This window comes from Eurytemora carolleeae, unplaced genomic scaffold, assembly GCF_000591075.1.
Source record: "Eurytemora carolleeae unplaced genomic scaffold, Eaff_2.0 scaffold646, whole genome shotgun sequence".
Classification (NCBI taxonomy): Eukaryota; Metazoa; Arthropoda; class Copepoda; order Calanoida; family Temoridae; genus Eurytemora; species Eurytemora carolleeae.
Genome location: NW_019396532.1, coordinates 174,444 through 186,285, shown reverse-complemented (window position 1 = coordinate 186,285; position 11,842 = coordinate 174,444). Strand labels below are relative to the sequence as shown.

Sequence of the window (11,842 nt, the reverse complement as noted above, 5' to 3'; positions counted from 1 at the left end):
CATAGTAACATGGTAACTAATATCATTTACCTGAACTCTCACATAGTAACATGGTAAATAATATCATTTACCTGAACTCTCACATAGTAACATGGTAACTAATATTATTTACCTGAACTCTCCCATAGTAACATGGTAACTAATATCATTTACCTGAACTCTCACATAGTAACATGGTAACTAATATTATTTACCTGAACTGAAGATTTAAAGTAAAGTTGCGAAATTGTAAATGGTCTGATTGTAGTGGAGATATTTAAAATCAGTTAACAGTACCTTTAAAAATCTTATTTTAGGTGAATATAACTATTTTGAACAGTAATGTAACACAAGTACTCCCTGATGATATTGTTGGAAGATGTCTTAAAGGAACCTTCCTTTATACTCTATATATTAATACAACGGAAAAATAATTTTTTAATTATTAAAAGTACATCATGTTGCACAGATTAGAAAGTACATCATGTTGCACAGATTAGAAAGTACATCATGTTGCACAGATTAGAAAGTACATCATGTTGCACAGATTAGAAAGTACATCATGTTGCACAGATTAGAAAGTACATCATGTTGCACAGATTAGAAAGTACATCATGTTGCACAGATTAGAAAGAATTAGAAAATTTGAGTTAGAAGAGAGCAACCCTTTGCCACACATTTTTACGAAGAAACATATTTCAAATCGAATATTTCAATTGATTTTACTTTAATTACCTTTAATGAGTTGAATTATGAATACTAATTGATTATATTTAAATTTTCATAATAGGTTTAAAGTTAATATTAAGATGGATGGAATTTATTTATTTAATTCTTTCATTTTAAAACAATGAGGACTGAGCTGGAAACTTTAGAATTAGATACTCTCTTCATACCGATTGTTTGATATGAATATCACTCCTGTATGCCGAGTCCATTAGCGCCTCATCCAATCAGGGTTCAGTCATGTGTTTCTTGTCTATTTTGAACCAAAAGAAATAGTATGGCGCTAACATATATCTTTCTATCTATTAGTATCAGTAAATGGAACTATTTACTTTTACTCAAACGATAGTGATATCCACTGTGGATACTTTTCTGCTTTTGGGATATCCCTGACATAGGATTCCAACTAAAAAAAGTTCTCTTTTTAAATGACGCGCAAAATTTCCTAGCTTCCGATCGGCTGTTTGGGATTCTGCATACACCACTCTGATTGGTTGAATTTTTTAAACTTTCATGGATATAAACAACAGATTAAAACAATATCAAGATTAACAAAAATAGAAGATCAAGCATTGATCTCGATATCCGCAATTGTAAAGTTGTCAGCTCTACTCTCATTTTCACATTATGTATTGTAAAAGGTTGTTAATATAAACTGTGTTATATATATTATATATATTATATATTACATATTATATATATTATATATTATATATTATAAATATTATATATCCTATCAGAGAATAATATATATTCAGACCAAAGCTGAATATGTTGTGCATTCTTGAAAGGTAAATAATTAATTTCAAGTTCTCTTTACGGAAACATTGAATAAGAAATGAAAATGCTCTGGTTTAGAAAAAGTTTAAGAATTGTTCTAAATGTTGCCAAGAATATTACGGATCTCACTAATTTTTAACGTTCGTAATTTTTAACAAAATATTGAAATTTCCAAAGAAACATTTGTAATTTTGGATAAAGCAATTGTATAGTCGAACAATATATTTGTAATTTTGATCAATAAATTCCTAATTTTTAACAATACATTCATAATTTTTAACAACACATTTATAATTTTGAACAATACATTCGTAATTTTGATCAATACATTCATAATTGTTATCAATACATTCGTAATTTTAAACAAAACATTTGTAATTTGGAAAGACTTTTAATTAACTCAATATGATAAAAGATGGTTAACTTCAAACAATAAGGTGCGTATTGGAATTACAATTGTCAAGTGAAATCCTGTTATTTTGATTTCTAGTTTAAATGAGTATTAATGGTTAGTTGACGGTAAACTGGTTTGTAACCTCAAAGCACTGATGAAGGATGATAAAAGTTCTGTCAAGCTTGAGATAGATTCACCCACAGGGTTTATACCTGAACCCCAGCTGGATATTAGGGTCAGCGCTTCCTCCGCATGCAGGTCAACTTTTCGTTTACAATGTAATTTTAAGTAATCTTTTTGCAAAATTTATATAAGCAAATAAAAAATGTGATTTTTTTATCGAATATTTTGAGTATTTTTGTAAAATAAGCAAAATGTGATCCCTAGTCAGCGACACTTTCTAAACAATCGAAAAATTTTCTTTATTTTATTCTGTAAAATTTAGTTTCCATATTAAATTTAATTATTAAATAAAATGACAGATTCCAATTTTTTGTCGTTAAAATAATCATATTTTGTAATAAACAATGCTAACAATATTTTTTCAGAAATATAATAATAACGCATGATTTTATGGCAGATTTATCCATTAAAAAAAATTTGATATTCTTCCTTAAAAAATGAAAAGCATATTGAACATGTTTGTTTAGTAAAAAGGTGTTCTCTGAAAATCTTAGAATTGATATTAAACAAATTTGGGATATTTCAGCGACCCCTACGAGCGCTGATAAGGTAGGATAGTTTTTTTTGCTCCTAAAATCATTCTTTAAAAAACTAAATTTAAGACCTTGATATGGAGAGAAAACACACCAGACCGGAATAAAGAGGAGTTACAGATTGTTAAACATGAATTTCAGGTAATTTTGAGAGTTAATCATGGTTCCAGGTAGTTTTGGAGTTAATCATGGTTCCAGGTAGTTTTGGGTTAATCATGGTTCCAGGTAGTTTTGGAGTTAATCATGGTTCCAGGTAGTTTTGGGGTTAATCATGGTTCCAGGTAGTTTTGGAGATAATCATGGTTCCAGGTAGTTTTGGGGTTAATCATGTTTCCAGGTAGTTTTGAGGTTCATCAATTTTGGTTCCAGGTAGTTTTAAGGTTAATCAACCTTGGTTCCAGGTAGTTTTAAGGTTAATATCAACCTTGGTTCCAGGTAGTTTTGAGGTTAATCAACCTTGGTTCCAGGTAGTTTTAAGGTTAATCAACCTTGGTTCCAGGTTCCAAGATACCAGGTTCAACCATTTACTACCTGCATTCAATCATCTTGATTATTTAAACCAAAGAATAAGTGCATTAGTGCCAAAATTTATGTTTTAGATTTATAATTTTTTGTTTCATCCACAATCTATATTTTCTAAATAATAACCAGATAATCTAGGCTTTTAATTAATAAATTAAAAATTTTAAAAATTTTATGAAAGTTGTCAACAGAATGTTGCAGGGAGGAGGCTGCTTTAAATGGAATCTAACATGTTTTACTAAAAGGCACTTGCATACACTCCATAGGTCTAATTTTCATTAGGAGACATTATGAACCCATTTTAATTTATTTAAATGTTTGCACACAAGAAAATAAAAGAATTCTCTATATCTTTGGAACCTGATGTCGTAGAGGTTGCAAAGATATAAGGATTAAAAAATTTGTGTCAAAAATCTTAGTTCCTTGTGAGTAAGGTTGACAAAATATTAACATTAAGACTATTTATCTTTTAGATAATTTATAGTGGTCCGAGTATGAATTCTGTATCTTTTAGATAATTAACAGTGGTCCAAGTATGAATTCTGTATCTTTTAGATAATTAACAGTGGTCCAAGTATGAATTCTGTATCTTTTAGATAATTAACAGTGGTCCAAGTATGAATTCTGTATCTTTTAGATAATTAACAGTGGCCCAAGTATGAATTTTGTATCTTTTAGATAATTAACAGTGGTCCAAATATGAATTCTGTATCTTTTAGATAATTAACAGTGGTCCAAGTATGAGTTCTGTATCTTTTAGATAACTAACAGTGGTCCGAGTATGAGTTCTGTATCTTTTAGATAATAAACAGTGGTCCAAGTATGAACTCTGTATCTTTTAGATAATTAACAGTGGTCCGAGTATGAAGTCTGTATCTTTTAGATAATTAACAGTGGTATGAGTATGAATTCTGTATCTTTTAGATAATTAACAGTGGTCCAAGTATGAATTCTGTATCTTTTAGATAATTAACAGTGGTCCAAGTATGAGTTCTGTATCTTTTAGATAATAAACAGTGGTCCAAGTATGAACTCTGTATCTTTTAGATAATTTACAGTGGTCCAAGTATGAATTCTGTATCTTTTAGATAATTAACAGTGGTCCGAGTATGAATTCTGAATCTTTTAGATAATTAACAGTGGTCCAAGTATGAATTCAGAGTCTGAGATTCTTGTTTTTCTACCGTCAGGTCATCTTTGCTTTTTTTTAATTTTGAAGAAAAGAATAAAATATATTTGTCGAAATCAATATTTTTTGGGACCCTCTGCTCAATTGTATTTGTATTTTGGGACCCTCTGCTCAATTGTATTTGTATTTTGGGACCCTCTGCTCAATTGTATTTGTATTTTGGGACCCTCTGCTCAATTGTATTTGTATTTNCAACGAACCTTCCAAAAATAATAAGTAGGATAAAATAGAAAAAAAATATAAAATTTTTTTTTAAAGCATCGTTTTTTTTAACCTTTTAACTACCCCCGGTCACCCATGAGTGTCCACAAAAAATAACAGCCCAAACGGTCCAGCCGTTTAATTATATAGATACATACAAAACATTTAAAATGATAACCAGAAAACGTAATGAATCATTTAATAACATAATAGTAAAACTATTTGTGATGTAACAACATCAATGCACTTCAGCATTGTTCTTATGTCGTCTTCGTATTCTAGAGTTTTCTGGTTATTACTTTTTATTATTTGTTTGTTTTTAAACATCAATAATAGTCAAAGTATTCTATTGTCCGTTAACTTCGGTTGAATATATACATTTGGCTGGTGTGTCCAACAGGAAATCAAATGTTAATTAAAGAAAACATGGTTTAACTGATCGGGCCAAACTTAATGTGTCAACTCAAATGCCCCTATACAAGGTTTATGAATGGTCAAATATAAAAAAATTTAGACATTTATTATTTCTAAAATGTTAAAATTTTAAATTTACAATTTACCAAAAGAATTGCCTAAAAGCCTAGTTTCAAATATATTCTAGATCACCCCCTTACCAATGAAGCATCTGTAGTACTTGGTGGGAATCCATGTACGGAAGAAGGAGATCTGGAATTTGTAAGTTTTGATTCTTTAAATTATACAAAATACGATTTTAGGACACCTGAGCTGAAGACTTTAGAATGGTGGATATCGGGATTAAGGCTTAATCCACTCTTTTTCTTAATCTCGAGATTAAATATTGCTTGTTCTCCTCTCATTTTTAATCTCCAGATTAATTATCCGATCAGGATAAAGGATATCCCATTCTAAAGTTTTCAGCTCTGAGCTAAAAACTTTAGAATGTGATATCCTTAATCCCGATCTGTTAATTAATCTGGAGATTAAATTCATGAGGAAAACAAGCAATATTTAATCTGGAGATTAAGAAAAAGAGTGGATCAAGCATTAATCCCGATATCCACCATTCTAAAGTTTCCATCTCGGAGCTGGGAATATTTAAATGACATATCCTTAATCCTGATCGATTAATCTGAGTATCCAATGGACACACTTTTGATTACATCGATTGAACTAATATCCGATTGAATTAAAGTCAGTTGTTCACAAGCCGGCTTTTAGAGCATTTAAGCAAATATAAATTTAATCATGTTAATATGAACTTATTTAAAATATATTTCATCATCATTTTAAACAGTAGTCTTAACTAACATTAATGACACAATCAACACCAGATAATAACCGGTTTTTCAAAAGTTAAAGAGTACATCTTAAAATACGAGTTTAGTAGACCTGAGCTGGGAACTTTAGATTAATGCTTGATCCTCTCTTTTTCTTAATCTCTAGACTAACTTAATCTTGTACTGTATCCTGAATAGTGTATAAAATTCAACAAATCAAAGTCGCGTTTCAGAAGCTAGGTTTCAGAAGCAACATGTTTCAGAAGCTAGGTTTCAGATGCTAGGTTTCAGATGCAACATGTTTCAGATGCTAGGTTTCAGATGCTAGGTTTCAGATGCAACATGTTTCAGATGCCGATAAATTTCAAATTTTGCGCGCTATTTCAGAATAATATACAGAAACGGGAAGGACTCTTAATTTTTAAAAAACCGGTTTTTGATATTTCTTTACTTTTTCCAAAAAAGTGTGGATTAAGCAAGAAATCAAAACTGGCCACATGGGATATTCGGATTAAGCAGTCGGGATTAATGGTATCCCATTCTAGAATTCCCAACTCAGGGAACTCTTGTACTCTGGATATCGAGAACAAAGCCTTAATCTCAATCTTTTGTTAAATCTACAGATTAATTAATCGTTATTTTGCAATGTAATCGTGCCTGTAGTTATAACTGAAAAAAAGAGATTATGCATTAATTCTCAAATTTAAAGTCCCCACATCGGATATTGAGATCAATCATCCAGGAATTTAAAACAAAAAACCTCGGAAGTTAAGTTTTTTAATTAAGTTTTGTAGCATAAAATTTAAATATTTAAAAAAAATTACGATAAACCTGATTTCTACTAATTCAATTCTTTATATTTGTTTAGAGAAGGATTCCACCACAACCTTCGGCACTTCCTCATCAAAATGTTGAAAAGTAAAAAAAATTATTTTTATCTTTAATTCCAAGTTCAACGTTACATACCCTTAAGACAACTTAACCATACCAACTAAATTTGAATAATCATTTATTATTTTTAAAGGGAGTGTTCGCGAAAAAGGAAAGGGGGTATAAGGCTTAATGCGATAATAAAGCGCTTTTGATCGCTACTTGTCTTACTTCTAATTGTCGCGTCTATTAGGAGAAAATTGTTAAAAACGACAAATACCGAAGAACGTAGTGTCCCTACAAATTCAGAAAGATGCAACATACGACTTAGACCGTAAAAAAATCTATTTAATTTCGAACAAATCATTCAGATATTACAACCTATAGTCATCGATTGTATTTCGCCACATTTGCATATAGTTTATTTTTCATAATATGTTTTAATTGTTATGACCTGAGAGTTACTTATAAAAACATTTATTCCCGTTTGAAGGATTTTTGTTAATGAAGACGACATTTTAATATTAGGAATGTTCGAAAACAAGTGGTAAGCTAAATATTATTTTAAAAAATAAAATCAAAACATATTATATATATTGTCTTTAGTGTATTCTGCAGTATACGAGCTATGTGCAGAGTTATCAGCTGTAAACTAGCTTCTCTCTATCCTTCAACTATATATATACTGTATTTAGTGTATTCTGCAGTATACGAGCTATGTGTAGAGTTATCAGCTGTAAACTAGCTCCTCTCTACCCTTCAACTATATATATTGTATTTAGTGTATTCTGCAGTATACGAGCTATGTGTAGAGTTATCAGCTGTAAACTAGCTCCTCTCTACCCTTCAACTAGCAACAGTATTATGTATTATCAAATAAAATAATTTAAATAAAAGAAACTGATTATTTGCCATAAATTATTTCCTATATCATGCAACCTAATGGTGTAAAATTGTGTTATTTTTAACTCAATGTATTAAACTTAGCAGAATTCATAGTTTAAAGTATTAAAAGTCTACAACGTTTTGTTGCAAAGATATTAGGATAACGTTTTCTCTTAAGGTTATCTGTTAGCTACAACTTTTCTATCGGTGGTGCGGAAAATTCCTCCCATTCAGTTTTCCAGCTGGTCACAGGGGTCATCACAGTAGATTACAGGTAAGCAATGCAGACAGGTTTTAACATTAGAAGGGACTGTTTACTGATTTAAAGTATTATATTTCACATACACGATAGCCTTTAAATTTTTAATTAAGTAAGAATGAGCAATGTTGTTGTTTTTATATTTTGAAAAAAAACGTTTTAAAAAATGTTCTATAGTCAGATTGAAAAACAAGAATATCTCCTTTATTTTTCCCCTAACAACTAGGTGTAAAGTTACTGTTGTTAATTGTTAAGGTAAATCTTTAAATGAATGACCATTTAAAATCTGCTTGAACAGAAATAAAGGTCTGTTTTCTTCTTTCAGAAACCAAGAAAGGAAAGCTGTTTCATCAACTACGTTTAAATTTTCAGCAACTACGTTTTTGGAAGAGGTATACTGATTGTCCATTTGATTTTAATTGTTACATCTACTTGTATTAGAAGTATTTATTTTTTTAGATTCAAGTTCTTTTCTTTTTTTATTCGATTAAAGTTTTGCGGATTAAATGTTTATAGAACTTATTAATTGACGGATAATCTCCGTTTTCAAAAATTTTCCCTTTGAATATTATGAAATTTTTAAATGCACCATCTTTAAGGTGAACCTATACATTGTTAAACTCTAACTTGAATTTTACAAATATAACTTAAAACTTTAATTCTTCGTCATTTTAATTTTTTATGATAAAAATTACAAAGTTTTTTTACTGAAAGACCCTTCAAACTGTGGATTAGGTTTCACTTACTGTTAAAAGTATTTGCTTTTAACAAATTTTAAAAGCATCTAAGTGTAAAAAAAAACTATGTAAACATGGAATCAGCTTTTGAAGACTGAACACTTTCCATGTACCACTGAAAACTGATTTTTTTTCCTTTACTAAATTTTTTGCAAAAATATTGTTTTTTACTAAATGTTGAGACCTTTTTCATATATTTGTAGGTTTTAAACTACTATGAACTCATTATGGCCTTGGTTGCCTGTATTGTCCTCATAGTTCTTATCAACTTCGTTTTCAAGTACTTTGATGTCTTCAATAAAGTTAGAATCTACAAGGTGACTTTTTCCTGCATTTATTTATTATTTTCGTCGCCCCAGGCCAAATTCAAAAGAATTTGAGCCAGGTCTCAAATTTTAGATGCGGCTCAAACATGGTTGGTTTCACTTGAAATTGTATTCAGTGTTTCGAGATTTAAGCCGGTGCTCAATTGGAACCAGTTTATGGTGGTTCAGCAAGGCGGTTTAAATTCTTCAAATTCGGCCACTGATGAAGTAAATCCTTGAAATTTTATATTTTACTGTTTGACCAAAGATCAAAGATTTAGGATTAAAATATTTGATTTCCACAATCAATTTATGAACTTGGGAAAAATTTGGGAAAATAATATTTAGAGTTCACCTGTCTTTAAGTCTAATTTAAGACTCAATATTTTGGATCTTAATTGCATCTAATTTTCCACAGCGTGGCGTTGGGTTTTTCAAATCAATTAAGTATTGTATTTGGCGGATTTTCATGGTTAGAATTGGTTAATTCAGGGGATTTGATTAGAATAATAATCAATATTTAGACAAATTCTTCCCTAAAATCTACCAAGGTCGGTTTTATGTTCATTGGGCCTAATTTCTTAATGTTGGGTGGAAGGCCTTAAACCTGAGTCGAAGCTTTTAAATCGCGGGCTCATGAATTTAAATTTTGATCCCAAGAAATGACATGTTTTAATTTTCAGAATAAACATCCTGATGAAGGTCTTGAACTAATGGATAATAACGAAGAAATCATCAAGGATGAAGTCGATACAGCTGGAGTCTTGTTGAGAAATTAAATAAAGAAATGTAAAAGATATAAAGTTGAAAGTTTTATTTTTATGCTCTTGACTTGCTCAAAACGGGTTCGTCTTTTTAAGAATAAAATTTGATATCTTAAATAAATATATCCTAGACATTGTCTTTTACCCTGCTAAACTAAACAACTAATGTGTTGTAAATCAAAATTCTCTTGCAAGAAAGAGAAGAAACAAACTGTGTTTGAAAGAAATGGGATTATAGAAGTTCTTTAAATTATTTAACATCGTTAAAAGGATTTCACTGGAACACATAACTCTCTTGGCAAATTTAATATTTAACACAGACTTTTTGACCTCGGAATTTTTTGTGGAAACCCATTGATTTTTTTCTTACTTTAAAATTCAATTCAAAAATTGATGAAAATCAGGCTGGGGTTCTCTTTTCCCATGGAAGGTAAAGTTTCAAGTGTATTCAGTATAAAAGAGAATTTGCCACGAACTCAAATTTTAAATCCCTATTTGTTTATACCTAATGATGAAAATCTTTGATATTTCAAACTTAGACTATTTTATTTAACAATTGATAACGTTTAATTGTAGTTATCCATAAGAAGCGACTTGGGTAATTATGCAATTGAGACAAAAAAGACAATTGACAGAATTATTTCTTTTAAATGAATTTTTGCAATTCAGGACACCATTGCAATTAAACTGTTACTGTTTCTATTGATGGTCATTGCACTTCAATTCTTACTGTTTCTATAGACAAAAAATGCATTTTTTTCTCTATCAACTTTTTTCTAAGAAAATCATTTATAAATTTCAAAAATTCTATGTTTTTGTGAATGGAAATAAATTAATGTATGGAAGGGAAGATGGCATCTGGAAACTAAGTTTAAAGTTTTCTATAGTTCCATAAAAACTGTTGAGATGATCTCTTCTTAATCAAGTTTATTGGAACCAAACTTTACAGAATATTTTTAAGTAAATATTGGATTAAGAAAAGTTTTTAATTTTCTGGAATAACTGGGATTTTTGATGAGTTCGACTTGAAGAACTAACAAACTCTGCGAAAATGAAAACTTTAAGGTTTTATAATTTCAAACTCCCCACGGACATTATGCCCCCTCCATGTGACCCTCTATTTTAAGAGGAAAAAATCAATTTCAGAGAGAAAACATGAATATCTCCATAAATCTTGATCAGACAAAGCTTTTGACGGTACTGCTGTGAATTTAACACTCCAGTCTAAAAATGGAAGGTCACTTACAGTGCACTGACGATAATTTGCATTTCAATTCATAAAGATCACTCTTTTAAAAGATTAAATATCTAATTTTTATGGAAGTTAAAGTTTTGAAATTGAAAGACATTTAAAAAGAATAGTCTCTCCCCCCTGTCGTCTTTTTATGGTGAAGGTGTACACTGTACACAATCTCGGCCTTTTAAAGTTTGTATACATATTTGATTCAACTTCTTACTCCCTTTTATACACATAAATCTATAGAAAGGAAAATTGTTACAAATGATATTTTTACATTAAGAAATTTGTTTCACATTGAAGCGTTTGAAAGTTGAAACGATTTGTAATCCCTATTGTTAGTTCAGTTTTCTCAATAGATTTAACATTTTGCAGTAAATGCTACACAAACAAACTAACTTCAGTTTCTTGAGATTTTCAAAATATCTAGAAAAGTTGAACCTAAAATTTAATTTCAGTTCTAATATAAGTTTCTTCATAAAATTATGTTTTCTTCTAACTTGAAGAAAATAATGTTAAGTTTAAACAAACTTTGTTGATAAATAAAACATTTTTTTCAACTTTCAACAATTTAAAGATATTGGAGGGATGAAAACATGTTTTATATATGCTAAAAGGGACTGTATATGAAATTTTTAAAAAAAAATATACAAAGACGACAATTCCTAACTCACAACAATTCCTTGTTTGATCAAGTATGAATTATAAATCCATGTTTTTATTTCAGAAAACAGTTAACGTTCATGTTAGTTGTGATTTTAATTTAAAATAAAGGCATTTTTTGTTTTAAAATTCTTGAAGAATAAATGGTGTTAACGTTAAACTAAAATGTTTAAGAGATTATAATCTGAAAACCCGCACTAATGAAGGATTTAAAAATTTCTAATTTTCAAAATCTAAAATTATAATTCTTTTTATTCAGAACTTTTATTTTATTGAAGAGTGTAGAAAACAGATAGATTGACTGTTCAAGGTTTCAGACGGTGTTGGGTTCGTGAACAGACATGGGAGTGTTCAGGACTGGATAATTCAAGGATTCA

The 11,842-nt window shown here is 29.6% G+C and overlaps 1 protein-coding gene across 1 annotated transcript; it reads left to right on the top strand.

Annotated features, from left to right (window-relative positions):
• The first annotated feature begins 34 nt into the window (after positions 1-34).
• On the top strand, positions 35-9,697 carry LOC111704974 (uncharacterized). Its single transcript, XM_023477382.1, has 13 exons — positions 35-53; positions 297-369; positions 1,999-2,137; positions 2,530-2,611; positions 2,665-2,736; positions 4,247-4,307; positions 5,109-5,182; positions 6,614-6,663; positions 7,311-7,481; positions 7,679-7,774; positions 8,085-8,151; positions 8,700-8,813; positions 9,485-9,697. Exons 1-13 carry the CDS (start codon positions 51-53, stop codon positions 9,578-9,580), a joined length of 1,098 nt encoding a protein of 365 aa, XP_023333150.1. The 5' UTR covers positions 35-50; the 3' UTR covers positions 9,581-9,697.
• Positions 9,698-11,842: the final 2,145 nt, after the last annotated feature.